Source organism: Callorhinchus milii, unplaced genomic scaffold (assembly GCF_018977255.1).
Source record: "Callorhinchus milii isolate IMCB2004 unplaced genomic scaffold, IMCB_Cmil_1.0 Scaffold5, whole genome shotgun sequence".
Lineage (NCBI taxonomy): Eukaryota > Metazoa > Chordata > Chondrichthyes > Chimaeriformes > Callorhinchidae > Callorhinchus > Callorhinchus milii.
In genome coordinates, this window is record NW_024704746.1 from 48,611,882 (window position 1) to 48,629,357 (window position 17,476).

Genomic DNA, 17,476 nt, shown 5'->3' on the forward strand with positions numbered 1-17,476 from the left:
CACCCCAATCCCACCACCCACCCCAGCACAGCCTCCCCCCACTCCAAATGACCCCACCACAAATGCCACCACCCCAGCACAACCCCCACCCCATCCCCAACACCCACCCCAACCCCCGTCACCCCACCCCCCCAGCACAGCTGCCCCCCAGCCCCCCACACCCCAACCCAGCACAGCCATCCCCCACGCCAAACCCCCTCACCCCATCGCAGCACAGTGACCCCACCCAAAACCCCCTTACCCCAACCCAGCACAGCCCCCCAGACACCAAGCCCCCTCACCCCAACCCAGTACAGAACCCCCCCCAACCCCCTTCACCCTAACACAGCACAACACCCCTCCCACCCAATCCCCCCACACCCCGACCCAGCACAGCCCCCCCCACCTCAACACCCTCACCCCAACCCAGCACAGCCCCCCCCCACCTCAACACCCTCACCACAACCCGGCACAGCCCCCCCCACCTCAACACCCTCACCATAACCCATGGTCATTTTGAAAATTGTCCCGTGATTTTGTATGCTTCAGTGTTGAAGCTTTTCACAGCAGAAATTGTAGGGGGAAACTAATTTTGATAAATGTGAAAAACGGAGACGCTCTGGGAATCTTATTGAGGGGCAAAAGGGAGGTTGAAATTTTCTTTTTAACTGCAATAACTATCAGTTATTTGCTGGTACTGCAAGAAAATGCTTGACATTTGACCTCAGCTTCATTAGATGTGATTTCCCATCTATGAAATAAATCTTTTTATTCTTAATTATTGAACATCGATTAGGACATAGTCAAACACCATATTTACTTAACAGATTTATACAGAGGTTAGTTTATAATGGACCGGCCACCAGAGGTAAACTGTACAACTGCAGAACTTCCTGATGTATCTCACCTTAACAGTTTTCAAGGGAATGATGTACATTCTAACACTAGCCATTTAATTTACACGTATAAAGCATTCAAGAAGTAGCTACCCATTAAATAACGTTTTGGCACTGATTTTGAATAGTTGTTATCTCGATATCAGAGATATCTGTAGCTTTAAGTTCAATGCCAACATTGAAGCGCCTCCTTTAGTTTTCTTAATCACTTCCAAGTTGTTGCGGTGGGTCTTCCAGAATCCTTTGTTCGTCCACCTTTTGAGCCAAAGAACTGACCCAAGCGTTTCTTCAGGTCTCTGTCAGCTCCTTCATTCATTGCCAGCTCTTCATCATAACTGGGACAGCAGAATAAAAGCAAGGAATAACAAATTCACCTCTTTGAAGTTTAATAACAGCCAATTGTTCCATTGAGGATTAGATTTTTTTTTCGGTATGAAATGTATTTTGCAAAGTGATATCAAGCAACCTACACCTCCCATGAATGGAAAATAAGAATGGAAATTAGGAGAGTGTTACTCTGAAGTGAGTGGCCTTCAGGCACTCTGCCCCCACCCTCTGGAACTCCATTCCACAGTCCCTCCGCATTGCCCCCTTCCTTCCCTCCGTCAAGACCCAGCTCAAGACCCTCCTCTTCAACTGTGCTTTCGATCACCCTCCTTGCCCCCCACCCTCCACCTCTCCAATCCCAATCCCCAGCTTGGGTCTGAAACAGTGACTGTCCAGCGCTTTGGGAAGTCCTCCTGACATGAAAGCTGCGATGCAAATGTAATTTTGTTGTTGTTGTTAGGGATGTCTGTTGGTTCTGCATTCCATCTGAATCCTTAGGAATTGGTTGCAGATTTTATAGTTTAATAACTCATAAAATTGCAGTCCAAATTGTACAAATTTTCCTGTTTGATTTAATCAGTGTATTTTGATATTGGTTTGTTGCAAGAAACGACTGCATTCTTTATGATCTGTAGAGGAGTGTAATCTGATTCAAAAGCATATCCCCATTAATTTTCTTGTTTAACCGTGCGCAGGCAGCCTGAATGACTCAGACTTATCTCAATTCTGCCCTATCCCCAGCTGCAGTATTCATTCAGATCATACAGGAATTAAAATATCTTCTGATCCTTCTTTAGTATTTATCAAATACACAGATTGTGCTGGAATTCATTACAATATTACATTAATAAAAAAAACTTCAAGGTTAGCTATAACCACCTTTTTAAGGCAGAGAATCAGGTTACATCCACTGATTCACTTCCAACTGTTCCCCATCATGTTCCCCATTGAAGATCAAAACTAAGCAGCAGGCCAGGAGTGTCAGATAATTGGACTTTGCCAAAAGATTTTTTGCACAAAACTCTATTGATAACCCAGAGGCAATTGGTTAGGAACAACACAATAATTTGTCAGATTCTAAAAGTAAGCACGTAGCAGGGAGAAAGGGTCATTCGGCCAATCCACTGTATTGATCCATTTCCAGCTCCCCCCCTGAAGGTAAACCTCAACTGTGAATGAGTACTCTTCATGGAAAGAATACTTTATGCATTTTATACTTTGTTCAAAAGTAACTTTGCGGGAGCTATTTTGCCAAGAGGTATTTGATTCATCACATAAGCAGTAGCAGAATACTTTAGTTCACATTTTCTGCGGAGGAGAACAAAGGTTTTGATAAATATTTGGTATTTCTCTTTTACTCTGTGCAAGGTACAGACTTAACATGATGTGGACTATGTGACGACTGACTGGGATTAATTCCATTAGTTCACTGCTCAGTTTCATCTAGTTCAACATCTGCAGTTCTCAATAACATAATGAAACATATTTTTGATCACGATTTGAAGACAGACGGTTTAGCAAAATTAACTTGACTGTAAGTTGGTCAATTTACAGTACAGTTCACATCCGACTCCTTGTTGAGTCAGGAAGTCATTGAGCAACCTGACCTCGTCTGACAGAGGCTGCGCTATAATTCATCAAACATTTAGTTCTTACAGTTACATCTTAGCGGAGGGTAAATATATAACCTTCAGTTCAAATATATGTGCATGGGGAACTCAGCTGCACCATTCTGTGTTTCAAACATAAGAATTTGAAAAAAAAGACAATTACTACTTTATTAATATTTACACGTGAAACACAAAATTATGATTTTGTGATGAACTTACAGGAGCTCATAATTCCCGAAAGCCTCTTTGGGGGGATTTCTGTTGCATTTGCAATCTGGGATTTCACCGAAAGGCACAACAATATTCAACGTATCATTGATAAGATTGTACTTCATTACTCGGTCATTAGCTGTGCTGGATGACAATGAAGGTGAAGCATTAACCTGCATGGGGGGGAAAGAACAAAGAAACTTTATATGGATGGAAACTACTTGCTATTTGTCGAGATTTTCTCCTTTCCCACCTATACCCCCCACAATATTACCCTGATTTCTCCTCTTATGCTAGAGCAGTTAAATCTATCTCTGACTGCACCTATGGTAACCTATATTTTCCTCTCTCTCCTGCTCTGTGTCCAACCGATCGCTGTGAAGTACTTTGAGATGTGAAGGTCACTATATAAATCCAGGTTGTTGTATAGTCTGCAGGCACTGAAAGAGTAACCCTAGACAGGAGCCTCTTCCTCTTCCCCCTCTCAGAACCCTTGATAGAGCACCTCTGGTCCTCACTTTCCACCCCACCAGCCTCAACATCCAAAAAATAATTCTCTGCCATAGCCAGCACCTCCAGCGTGACCCAACCACTAAACATCTTTCCCTTCCCTCCCCTGTCAGCAATCCGAAGGGACCGTTCCCTCCGTGACTCCCTGGTTCATTCCTTCATCACTATCAACAGTTCCTGTGCTCCCCCGGCACCTTTCCATGCCAGCACAGGAGATGCAATACCTGCCCTTTCACCTCCTCCTATGTCCAGGACCCCAAAAACAGATTTCAAGTGACACAGTGATTCACGTGTACTACCACCAATGTCGTTTACTGCATTCGCTGCTCAGAATGTGGTCTCCTCTACACTGGAGAAACGAAACGCAGATTGGGTGATTAATTTGCTGAACACCTTCATTCTGTCTGCAACCACAACCCTGATCTTCCAGTTTCTTGCCATTTCAACTCTCCCTCCCACTCGCACTCTGACGTCTCCATCCATGGTCTCCTACGCTGTTTCAATGAGCCACAGCCCAAGCTCCAGGAACAACAACTCATTTATCTGCTAGGGACCTTACAGCTCTCTGGCCTCAATATTAATTTCAACAATTTCAGACCATAACAGCTCACTTTCCCCCTCCCCTTCTTCTGTGACCATTACCACATCATCTAGATCCCAAACACACCTTTTCTCCCTCTGGTCTGCCTGTTGTGTTCCAAGTTCTTTCTCCCCCCATTCCCTTATGTTCTGCAGGATTTACACCTCTATTCCCCTGCTTTGTTGCAATCCCCCACCTTGTTCTGTATCATTAATACCTCTTTAACCCATTATCCCCTGACCTCTACCCCATTTTATCCTTTGTCTTCCTTGCCCTGCCTCCCCCTTCATTGTTAGCCCTTAAAAGCCTTTCCCTCCCAATATGCCCCAGTTCTGATGAAGGGTCATAGACCTGAAACGTTGACTCACTTTCCTTTCTCCGTATATGCTACCTGACCTACTGAGTGCTCCCAGTGATTTCTGTTTTTCTACCCTAGACAGGAGTGTTGGCAGGCTATTTAACTGTGAGAACTTCACAGAACAGTCACTTGTATATGATGCAGGATGTTAGCCAATACCCATGGAATTGCAATCTCGCAAGAGGCAGAAAAGAAATGAGAAAAGGAGCTTTTGCAAGCTTCCAATATTCTTGTCCCAGTGCTGTAAATAATAATCCTTGGACTTGACATCGCGCCTATAGCTCAATATGGGCCGGACCTTCAGCCTTTTTGCCCCCACCTTATGGAAATTCATCCCATATTTCCTTCGCCTCGCTCCCTCCCTTGCCTCCTTCAAGGCATGTCTCAAAACCCTCCTCTCCATCCGAGCCTTCGGGCCACTCTCCCTGCCTTCCACCCTCCTAAGCCCAACCCCCAGCTCGGGTCCAAATGCCGGACTTTCCAGCACATTGGGACGTCCTCCCGATGCAAAAAGTCCTAAACAAATGGAATGTTCTATTGTATTGTAATGCACTTAATAGGAAATTTCTCTAAAATTGTGTGTTTGTAGGCCATAACACATAACAAGTTCCCACAAAAAGCCACAAAGTAAATGACGAAAATATCTGGGGGATTGTAGGTCAGGACAATGGGAGTCTCATGGGATCTCTACCATCCTCCTGAAGAAAAAGATGGGACCTTGGTTTAATATTTCATCTGAAAGATGGCACTGCACTGCCCTGGAGCGTCAGCTAAGACTGTGAGTTTATAGGCCCAAGATGGAACTTGAACCCACAACTTTCTGTCCAAAGCTTTGATGACTGGGAAGCTGTGGACATGGCCCTGTTCCCTGCAATCCTTTGGCCGGCACCTTTTACTTGAATACTGTGCTAATTGAACATGTTTTGCTTTAATTTGATGGGAACACATTGTCACTTTTCACAAAGAAAATGACAAATCTCATTAAGACCCTAAATGAAAATGACAGCTTTGTATTGATTTTGCGTTCTGTGCTAATGTTTGGTATTCTGATTGTAAAATGGTAGTTTAAGCAGGTAACAGCAAGAGTCATAACATTGAATAATACCCATCTTACTTAGGGTGTTTACCTCAATGAGCCAGGGCTTCAACTTGTCATCAATGATTATGTCATAGCCATAACATTCAAAGCAGTGTTTGTCATTGTTGATCAGCGGCTAAATAAAGAAGAAAGGCATACCATGAATAACTCCTGAATTATTAATACATTCTGTGCTCATGTTCACAAGCAAAGTTTGGATAAAGATAGCCCTTTGGTCTATTTGATCTCATCTTTCCACAATAGCCACTCTACCATCACAGCACCTGAAGTGTTTCTTAAATAAGTCTAGAATCCTGGGCTCAAGAACCTCTCCTGAAAATAAAATAAGAATTTTCAAATAGATACCATCATAGTATACAAGACGTTTTTTTGTTTGTTTTTGAATGTTTTATTTTTGGCACTTTTTAAAATCTTTTTTCTTTTTTTTTCTTTGTCACATCTTGATGACGTGATAAAGTGCTATATCAAATGCAAGGGTTGTTATTATAATTATCATTATTGTTTTGCTTCTGTGTACAGTGCAATTCCTTTTCTATTGCCGACTGTAACAGATATGCACTGGAAGCAGTGTATCCGCTTCCTTAGAAAATGAATCAAAGGACATTTGGGAACATTTCAACTAAAAACCAAGAATACAGTTTAAGTTATGGATAAATTTTGAACAAGCATTTGAAAATTATTGGACCATGTACCAAACAATAATGTGATAAGATGTATACATGACAGTTGACAAAGGCTGTGTTTTCAATGCAGTTTTCTGCAGCTATTTCCTCCTCTGGAATATTCACTAAGTAACCAAGCTTCACTTACAGCAACAGCTTTGAGTGATTGTAGAATAATCCAACTAATTTCATCGAACACTTTATCAGTGACCCTCTGTCCACGCGTGCTCTCCAGGTAGAGTCGCAAATTCGCCACAGTCCACTTTTCACCATGAATGGGATTGTAATCATCCTTTTATTAAACAGAGAAAAGAAACAGGGCTATTTTTATCACCTCTCTGCACCCTCTAAAGACTTCAGAATTAAATTCACTTGTTCGATCTGTGTGCATCACATGTAAAAATGACCATGGTGTGACACTAATCATCCCCAATTTGACACTTACGCTCAACAACAAGATGCACTGATACAGCGCCCTTCATGCAAGGTAGCATCTTGGAGTGCTTTGTATATACAGAGAGCATATCTGGTTTGGGAATGGAATGTTGAGTGTCTCAGTAAAAAAAATTGTGTTTAGGGTGAAAGCACATGGTATCCCTGATGGCTTTGTAACTGAAGAAATCACTCTGTATAGCATTAAGACATATGATGGCGTATAAGTTTGATTCCCAGTTTGTGCGACTTCAACTATTCTGAGCCCAGGTTGAGAATAAGCCTGTGTGTCCATGTACTCAGGACCTAAAATCAACTTGCGTTCCTGCTTTTCATCGCCAGCCAGTAACATCACTTCATCCCCACTGTGAGTGTGTGGACATCAGGTAAGAACTGGCTTGGCTGTGATGCCCTCCATGGTCAAATAGTCTCACTGTCTGGGCTCGCAGATGAAAATAGCCACTGGGATGACACTCTGGAGAGCTGCACTGTATCTCATTGGGAATTGTCAGTGCCTTCAGGGAGAAAAAAAGCAGGACAATGTTTTGAATTGATCAAAACAAAACACTTTAGGAACAGTATTACATAGTGAGGAAGACACTGTTTTTGCAACTGGCCTTTTCTATATTTCACATTGAATTAAAAAAGGTCCCATTCTCAGCATAGATGTTTGTCACATTCATTAGCAGAAAATTAGTCAGAGATGAATTTGAAACACTTCCACGGTTTGGAAACCTCCAAGGCAGCATGGTGGATGGTGACTTTGGAAATGCATTTCCTTGTCTTGTGACTTTCTGATCTCAACCATATTGTCAATGACAAGGACTGGGTGGAGATATCTAAGAACTCACTGTGAAAATCCTAGGCCCAACCCATGTCTTCCTCTTCAACATACAACATCAGTACAATTTTAATGGTAAATCAAAATCTCATTAGGTATGAATACAACTGTCTATGTTGCTGCATTTTCACCAATCCTTACCCCATGTTTCTGAATGGCTACATTTGTAAGATGCACAAATATGTTGTCCAGTTCACTAGTACTTGCAGTGTACTTGACTGTGCAGAAACGGCAAAATCCAAGTTTATACCTGGAAATATATTTTTTGTTAAAAAGCATGTTATTAAAATTAATTTTCCATACAACAACAAATTACATTTGTAAAGCGCCTTTCACGTCGTGAGAACGCCTCAAGACACTGGATAGTCAGGATTTGCAACTGAGCTGGGGAGTGGAGGGCAGTGAGCATGGCGTTGGAGGGAATACATAACAGTATGAGAAAAAATGTGATACAACAATAGAAAATAACCCAGCCCTATTCCCCAAAGCTTGAATGGTCCTTGGATGTCTATTTCCTAGAACAAAGAGCATGGAAGGTACTTGAAAAACATATGGATTCCAAATGATAACAGAAGGTGCAAATAAGAGTCATATTTTTGATTATATCATGTGGATTTATGTTTTATAATAAAAAAACATGCATTTGATATGGCGCCTTATCACGTCTTCAAGACGTCTCAAAGCGTTTCACAGAATATACTGTAAAGTGAATTAACTGCATATTTGTGGGCAAAATAATCTGCAGAAACATTATTTGTGACATGTATGTGTTTTGTCCAACACATCTCTGAAGTGTATGAGTTCTATATAAGGAGCTTCCTTCACTGCACTTACATATAACACTTCAAAGGGCGAAATGAGGTGACTAGCACATACAGTCGAAGATCAAACTTCTTCCCACCAATGAGTAAGGGGTTGTCTATGTAGAGAGAGATGATGTAGCTTTCCTTTGTGGTGCTGGCTACAAAGCTGTAAAAAAAAGCAAATTAGTCTTTCAATAATTGTAAATAGAATTACTGCATTTAGGATTGTTGCATCGATTCTATGCAACAATGCTTTTCTACAAATAATTCCCTTTTTATCATATGTTAATGTAAGATTTTACAATCAATAACACTGTTCTTAACAAGAATTATTTTTAGCGAAAGCATATATTTTTACAGAATGATAAATTGCTGTTGTATGAAATGATTAAAAGAAATGTGTTAATTTGAACAATTTTCCAATAACATGTATTTTAATTCCATTGATGTTCCTCTAAATATTCTCACTTTATCTCTTCTACAAGTTAGATTGTAATTTCCAGAATTATTATCATATTAATTCTGGAAGTAGGTTCCCATGCCAAATTAATTAATCCAAGTTCAAAGAGATTAGTTGCTTTTAGGTCGGGAATTGAGAGTGAAGATTTTGAAGGGTAACAGAACTCAAATCATAGGAACCTAGGAATTAAGATGAACAGAGTCTTATCGCTAGAAGGAAAAGGCCACGGCCCACCTAGTTCACCTTCTACCATCCTGGTAGTCACATGCTACAATAATAATGGAGATGTTGACTATTCATGGCAATCAATCTGTATCGACTTGTCTACAACAGAAACGAGGAAAACCCACCGGTGGTGGAAAGCTTTGGAAGACTATAGGTCCAAAGATGCCTGTTTCTCCCAAGCGTACTACTCTTGCCATATGTCATGCCTTAAATTACTCCTATGTGTCTCAAAATATTATTTTCTGAAAGAAGTCTGACAAATTTCAATTAATAAATACTTTCTGCTGTCGTCCTAGGGAGCTTGCTCCATAGATTTGACACTCGCTCACTGAAATAATGTTTCTGCAGATTAGTTTTGAATTTATCTACTGGTTATCATAGAATCATAGAATTTTACAGCACAGAAGGAGGTCATTTGGCACATCGTGTCTGTGCTGGCTCTTTGAAAAGAGCTATCCAATTCAGTCCCACTCCCCCACTCTCTCCCCATAGCCCTGAAAGCATGTCCTCCCCAAATAATTATCTACTTCTCTCTTAAAAGTTGTTTTCGTATCGGCTTCCACCACACTTTCAGTTAATGCATTCCAGATCCAAACAACTCACTGTGTGAAAACATTTCTCCTCACCCCTCCCTTCTGTTTCTTTCAACAACTATTTAAATCGGTGGCCTCGGGTCATCGACTCACCCACCAGTGCAAATAGTTTCTCCTTGTTCACCCTATAAAATCCCTTCATAATTTTGAAAACTTATATTAATTCTCCTCTTAACCTCCTCTGATCCAAGGAGAATAATCCTAGCTTCTCTAGCCTCTCCTGATAACTGAAGTTCCTGGTACCATCCTGGTAAATTTCCTTTGCACCCTCTCCAATGCTTTGATATCCTTCCTAAAGTGTGGGGCCCAGAACTGAACACAGTACTCCAGCTGAGGCCTAACCAGTTTTATAAAGGTTCATCATAACTTCCTGACTTTTGTATCCTATGGCCCAATTTATAAAGCCTGGTATCCTGTAACAGCTTTATCTACCTGTCCTGCCACCTTCAAAGATTTACTTATATGAAGCCCCAGGTCTCTCTGTTCCTTCATCCACTTTAAGATTGTACCATCAGCTTATATTGCCTCTCCTCAATCTTCCTCCCAATGCATCACTTCGCATTTCTCCACATTAACCTCCATCTGCCACATGTCTGCCTATTTTACCAGTCTGTCTATGTCCTCTTGCAGTCTGCTACTATTCTCCTCACTGTTTACTACTTTTCAGAGCTTAGTATCATCAGCAAACTTGCAAATTGTACTCCCTATACCCAAGTCCAGGTCATTTATATACATTAAAAACAGTAGTGGTCCCAATACTGATCCTGGAGGACACCACTGCATACTTTCCTTCAGTCAGAAAAACAACTATTTACCACCACTCTGCTTTCTGTCTCCCAGTCAGTTCTGTATCCATGCTGCCACTGTCCCTTTAATACCATGGGTTTTTCTATTTTGCTTACAAGTCTCCTATGTGCCACTTTATCAAACCCTTTTTGACAATCCATATAAACTACACCAACTGCACTACCTTCATCCAACCTCTCCGTTACTTATCAGAGGAACGTGTCCTTCCCCAATTCCAATTAGAGCTGCAACAGACAGTGCCTTAACTCACTGAGATATCAGAGGAGCTACCTCCTTTCAATTACTCCAAAGATGCTACCACCACATCTATAATTAAACAGTGTTAATTACCCTTCCTCATCCTCCTGCAGTATGTACCGCTCATGAACGGGAACATGTTCATATCTATCAAATCTAGAACTTCATTACATTAACAAACCATGGGCATTTCATGATCAACTAATCCATTTCTTTTTGTTCCCATTTTGCAACAATCAGACTCACTTGGCATTTTTGCCATCTCGTGACCACTTCTTGATCTGGGAGAGTTTGTTGATGAGAAAGATTCCTCTTCCTTGAGCCTTTCCACAAGGTTTCATAATCCAGGTGCTAGATGGGTACTTCCTGAATTCTTCAACAAACATGTTATAGTCTGCCGGCAGCAGTAGGGTAACTGGGACAAAATCTTTTTTTTAAGAAAAAAAGAGCAGAATGGATGTTTAATGAGAGCAATTTATGTAAACTTCAGCTTATTGTAAACTGCAGCTGCAGACTCAAATAAAAATGTAACTTGTAGGTAATGAGCGATTATGGCTCCAGTAGTCATTGCACTTGTTACTCGAGTACAGTGTTATTAGAAATACTGAGGATCTTCCCTTCTTGCTCCTTTTGGCCCAGACTTGGCATAACTAATAAAGCCAGAACAACTAACAGATTGTGGAGTCCGGTGGGTTACGCACTCACATCACAAGAGAGAGAAGACCCGTGTTCAATTCTCAGCAGGGCAATACTTTAGACAAGTTTCCTTATTCGCCTCTGTTTACCTAGCAATAAGTAGGAACCCAGTTGTTAGTTGACTAGTGGATCGCTTTCCGGGGGTATTAAACCCTTCCAAAAAAAATTTGGTCAAACAATCCACGACTTTTTGTGGGACACTGATGTTTTGAATTGGCTGCCTTGTTTTGCTCACAAAGTCAAGCCAATTTACAATATGTCTGAAAGCGCTTTGAGAAGTTTTGACGACGTGATAAGGCGCTATATCAAATGCAAGGATTATTATTATTATTAAATTACACATTAGTTTGGAGCACATTCAGTTATAATATAATAATAATCCTTGCATTTGATAGAGCGCTTTTCACGTTGGGAGGATGTCCCAAAGCGCTTCACAGAACACATTGTAAAGTGAATTGACTGTATATTTGTGGGCGAACGCGGCAGCCAATTGCGCACAGCAATGTCCCACAAACAGTCATAGATTGAAAATGACCAATTTTATTATTGTTTTTGGTTTTGGAGGGATTATTTGATTATATGAGTTCTCACTCACCACTAGATGGAGAACTTCCCTTTAGGATGAAAAAGACATTCTTTTTCAATCACAACCATTCAGTGCTTTTCTTTCAGAGAATTTCTGGAATACCATTAAAATGCACTGATACTTTTCATTCATTAAAATGGTCAATTCCAAAATCTTTGTAATGCTCAGGTCAACTCCAAAATGAGATTTCAACAACAACTTACATTTATGTAATGCCCTTCATTTTGAATAACACATAGGGTAATAATCAGAAAATAGCACAATCTGTACACTACTATTGTACGTTTAGTGAATTATAACCATGAATACATAATATTAGTTTGCCACTGTATCCCCAACACTTCTTGGATGTACAAGGAAGCTGTGAGTTCAGTGAATTGAGATCATGTACATAATATTTGACTACTATGTCCCCAATAGCTGTGAGAAGTAAAAGACAGGTACCTAGGCTAATATATCTGCCTTTTTCATCTTTTTCTGCTAAAGGATTTCCCTCCTTCTCAAGCTCTTTACGATAACGCTTTATGTTCTTAACCATAAGGTCCTTCCTGGTCAACTCATAGTGGTTGGGAAAATGATTCACTTTCTGATTATCTGAAAGACGGATACCATTTTCAGCACCGAAGGTACTTCGGATGGTCTGTATATTCATCCTGCATAGCACAAGTAAAACCAGAAAAAGTATCAAATCAACTTAATTTCCATTTACAAGTACTACATATATCGAAAGGATAATATGCTTGTTAACCAAAAAACCTGCAAGAGCAAAATGTAGTCAAAGCTTTGTTTGCTTGGATTTAGGGCTTACTTGGATTTAGGGTTTACTTGGATTTAGGGTGATGCCTGGAACCTCAGTACAATACATCCAATGAAGTTATGCAATTGTAACCCGATTGCTTACATGAATTGCACGCATTAAAGATCCATTCAACCCTTATTTAAGAGAAATAAATAGCACAGAAAATGAATACAAGTGGCCTTCAATCTAGCCCAGACTGGTGAGGTTTAGGTCTTCTCTACCTACTGTCAAGGGATGCGAAATTAATTTTACATGTCTCAATCCAAAGTAAATCCACAACAAACAAGTGCTTCAAATGTATTTCTCTGGTTCGGGTTAGAACCAGATATATTGCACGTATGTAGCACCCTTTACACAGGGTGCATCTCAGAGTACTTAAGCACATTGGTGCAGAAAAGTGTGCTCTTGGTGTTTGCGTTAAGGCACATTTTGAGGCAAAGTTGAGGAGGTTGAACTTTGCACCTGGCCTTGATTTTGCAGTGATATTTACAATGCAATTTTCAAAACGTAAAATGGGCTGTTAGATAATTCATGCAGGCCTACTTTTGTAATCTGCTGAGTACTGTTCTTGTCACAGTGAAGAAAATTAACATTTTACAGAAGTGTTAAACCTTAACTTGAAAAATATAATGCTCCTTACAAAGATTTCTTGCGAAAGATATAATGAATGCTCTATATCTCTATGAATATTTCATGTGTTTTTAAAGAACAGAAAAAGTGACATTACATTAATTGTCTTTATTTAATCTACACTGGATAAATTTCAGCTTGGCTCAGTTGGTAGCATTCTTGCCTCTGAGTCAGAAGATTGTAGATCGAAACCCCGTGTCGGGGCTTTAAGCTCTCATAGACTGATACTCCAATGCAGTGCTGGGCAAGCGCTGCATTGTTGGGAGATGCTGTCCTTCAGATGAGGCATTAAACCGAGGTCCTGTCTGTCTGTTCAGGTGGATGTTAAAGATCCCATGGCACCTTTCAAAAGAAATGGAGTGTCTCTTAGCGTCCTGGCCAACAATCCCTCAAATAAAAAAATGATTAAAAAATGGGATATTGCTGTGTACAAATTGTCTGTTGCGTTTGACTACAAAATACACAGTCACTATATTGTAAAATCTGATGAAGTTCTTTGAGATCTTCTTTTGAAATGAAAGGTGCTATAACAAATGCAAGAGTTATTATTATTAATTATAATGCCAGATACATCTGTGTATTTATTGTAAAATAATTTACTCACCAATAAAAATTCCAGTCTTCATTTTCAGATACCTCAATCCAGCCTCTTTTTTCCAAGTTATTCCAAAGCACTGACTTGTGAATGTCTGTCACCCATTTCACTTTCACTGCCATGATCTTCCTGAAATATGGAAAGTCCTACAAATCCAGTTAGTGCCTGCGAAGAAATCTAGTATGCTGCATTCATAGTCTAAACCCAAGGATACACTGAAAATCTGCTTTCATCTGATCAATTTAAATACAAAAAGGATTCAGGGTCTTAAATTCCTGTTTGTAGTATTGAGAGTGGATCTAACAGAAGTGTTCAAAATAACCAGAAGCTAAATAGTGATAGCTATTTAGATATTGACAACAATAGTGGATGAAGGTAGTGCAGTTGATGTAGTTTATATGGACTTTCAAAAGGCATTTGACAAAATGCCACATAAAAGACTTGTAAGAAAAATAAAAGCCCATGGTATAAAAGGGACAGTGGTAACATGGATCCAGAACTGGCAGGGAGACAAAAGCAGAGAGTTGTGGTGGACGGTTGCTTTACTGACTGGAGAGAAGCGAACAGTGGCGTTCCCCAGGGATCGGTATTGGCACCACTGCTCTTCTTAATATATATAAATGATCTGAACTTGGGTATAGCAAGTTTGAGGACGATACAAAGTTAGATAGGGTAGTAAACAGTGAGAAGGATAGTAGCCAACTGCAAGAAGACATAGACAGAATGGTAAAATGGGCAGACACATGGCAGATGAATTTCAATGTGGAGAAATGCGAGGTAATGCATTTTGGAAGAAAGAATGAGGGGAGGCAATATAGGCTGGTAGTAAAATCTTAAGTGGGGGTGAAGGAACGGAGAGACCCTGGGGTACAAGTAAATGAATTCTTGAAGGTGGAAGGACAGGTAGATAAAGCTATAAAAAGGGCATAGAGTACAAGAGTCAGGAGGTTATGATTAACCTATATAAAACACTGGTTAGGCCTCAGTTAGAATACTGCGCCCAATTCTGGGCACCACACTATAGGAAGGATGTTAAGGCATTGGAAAGGGTGCAGAGGAGATTTACAAGGATCGTACCAGGAATGAGGGACCTTGATTATGAGGAAAGGCTAGAGAGGCTGGGATTATTCTCATTGGAGCAGAGAAGGTTACGAGGAGACCTAATAGAGGTTTTCAAAATCATGAGGGGATTTAATAGGTTAGAAAGGGAAAAACTGTTTCCACTGGTGGGTGTATCGGTGACTCGAGGTCACAGATTTAAAATAGTCTCTAAAAGAAGCAGAGGGGAGGTGAGAAGAATTTTTTTCACACAGCGAGTTGTTCGAATCTAGAACGCATTGCCTGAAAGGGTGGTCGAGGCCGATTCGATAACTACTTTTAAAAACGTGGTGGACGGGTATTTGAGGAGGATGGGTTTGCAGGTTTATGGGGAAAGGGCTGGGGAGTGGGATTGACGCTACATTGCTCTTTTCAAAGAGCCAGTACAGACTCGATGGGCCGAACGGCCTCTTCTTGTGCTGTACGATTCTATGATTCTATGATTCTATGAATAGCCTTCAACTCAAGATTATGATTGGAAGCCTAAAGGGGAAAGTTAGAAGAAACATTTTTACGGTTATTGGAATGTTCAGTATGTTACTGTGAGTGGCTATGAAATCATGTCATTTACTGAATTCAAATGAAAAAACAAAAGTCAAAAATATAAAACTCTACAAAGGATAAGCAGAGGAACAGGACTGGACCGGAAAGGTCCATGGAGAACCTAGCACTGTAGGGGCTCTTAGGGTTTCTTCCTGCTGTAATAAAATCTCTCGATTTCTATGGTGTAATATCTGTTCACTGCACTAGCATTTTAAATCTGAGAAAACAGGTAACAAGCAAATTACCTATTACATTCAAATTACATTATTTTGGCATGTGACTGCCCAACTGGGCTATCCTAATCCAAATTACATTTTTACCATCTGCCAACATTGCCACTTCATCTCACTCACTTGCTGAAGTTCAAATAACTAAAAGGACTTAAGACTTGTTTTTTGCATTTCAGAGCGAGCAAATTTTGGACAATACTTAATTTTGACATGGGTTTTCTGTAAGTTATTCTAAGAAGAATAGAAAAATAGCTTTAAAAAAAAAGACGGAAAGTCTAGATTCAGGTGGAATTTCTCCCACATAACTTTGCAACAAGGACATCTACAGAGCGGTTTAAATGACTTTAAATGTGGCATCTTTGTTGAGCTACAGTAAGATCTTCAGCAGAACAGCGCTGGGAGTTTCATTTTTTTGCACAGGTTGGATTCAGGAAGGCAGGATTTAAACAGACAAGGGAGTGCCTTTTCGGGCTTAAGCTGGTGTCTTTCTTCTGCACCATTGACACAGTTAGGCGGAATAGTCAAAGAAACATTCCGAATGCAATGTGCAGGTTTTGTGTTGTAATGACAGAGCTCTGTGCATTAATTCCGTGCCTCTTTGCTCCAATTTACCCAGTCCTTTGAATCCTAGATAGGCTGTAGCAACAAAAAAATGCAATAAACACCCATTGTAAGTCTTACCTGGGGTTTGACCAAGCACCTTTCCAGTAAACCGTTTATACTGGCTGTGGCGTTTACTTTCACACCTGCACCAGTTCCTTAGCAACTGAACTGCCCAGCCTGGGACTCCCAGCCTCTCAGTGCTGTGAGTCTGAGTCATACATCCATTTGATTAAAACACTGGACAGTTTGCATTGCAACACTGATGGCTTTAGTTTTCTTCTAAAAAAAACAATTTCTCTCTTACCTGTGACTTCTTTTTGTGAAAAAATAACCTTTCTAGCATCTATTTAAGTAGCAGTAAGTAGGAACCCAGTTGTTAGTCGATTGGCAAGTCACTTTCCGGGGGTAATCATCAATACGAACAAATGTGGGCGCTCAATTCCCCCCTGGTAGGATACTGTTGTGTGCAAATGGCTGCCATGTTTCACCACATTATACACAATCAATCCACTTTACAATATATTCTGTGAAGCTCTTTGGGACATCTCAATGACATGATAAAGCGCTATATCGAATGCAAGGATTATAATTATTTTACGTAAGCAAAAATGTTTTGACATATCTCCTTTACACCTGAACTAATTTCTACCCATTTTAAATTTATAGTCAACTGATGAAAAATATATATTTGTGTTGCAATGATTTGACTTGTGAATGGCTTCTGAAAGCATTCTACTTCGCTGACTGACATATCCATTCCAGTTCTGTTTCAGTCCCAAGAATTGGGTTTACCAATTGAGCAGCGAGATCCTAATATGTTTTCGAGCCAATGAGAAATGAGAAGATGAGAGGTAAAAGAAACATGCTACCACAAACATAATTGTAAACTTCATCAATGTCTAGTGAGTAAAATATTTGTAGAAGAAATTTGGTAGCAACAGACTGAACATTTACCAAACTCTGGGCACGGAGAGTGCACCTGTTGTTTTTGTACTGGAAGAAACACCATGCAAAAGCAACTCAAATGTTGCTCTGTTTATTCAGTAGAAATCATCTAACAGGGCAAG

At 40.3% G+C, this 17,476-nt stretch overlaps 1 protein-coding gene across 1 annotated transcript; it reads right to left on the reverse strand.

The window, feature by feature from the left end:
- Positions 1-710: 710 nt before the first annotated feature.
- LOC103181831 (probable tubulin polyglutamylase TTLL1) lies at positions 711-16,555 on the reverse strand. The gene is made up of 10 exons (XM_007898546.2): positions 16,488-16,555; positions 13,945-14,081; positions 12,356-12,564; positions 10,876-11,056; positions 8,339-8,473; positions 7,646-7,754; positions 6,380-6,523; positions 5,598-5,684; positions 3,032-3,195; positions 711-1,210 (listed from the first exon to the last, which is right to left on the reverse strand). Exons 2-10 carry the CDS (start codon positions 14,055-14,057, stop codon positions 1,081-1,083), a joined length of 1,272 nt encoding a protein of 423 aa, XP_007896737.1. The 5' UTR covers positions 14,058-14,081; positions 16,488-16,555; the 3' UTR covers positions 711-1,080.
- Positions 16,556-17,476: the final 921 nt, after the last annotated feature.

Bases quoted from the DNA above. Each gene is read 5' to 3' on its own strand.
- LOC103181831 (XM_007898546.2), bottom strand. From the start codon at position 14,057: ATGGCAGTGAAAGTGAAATGGGTGACAGACATTCACAAGTCAGTGCTT. The intron at 12,565-13,944 runs GTGAGTAAATTA...TGTGCTATGCAG, and splicing joins GAAGACTGGAATTTTTATTG to GATGAATATACAGACCATCC. The intron at 11,057-12,355 runs GTACCTGTCTTT...CTTAAAAAAAAG, and splicing joins AGGCAGATATATTAGCCTAG to ATTTTGTCCCAGTTACCCTA.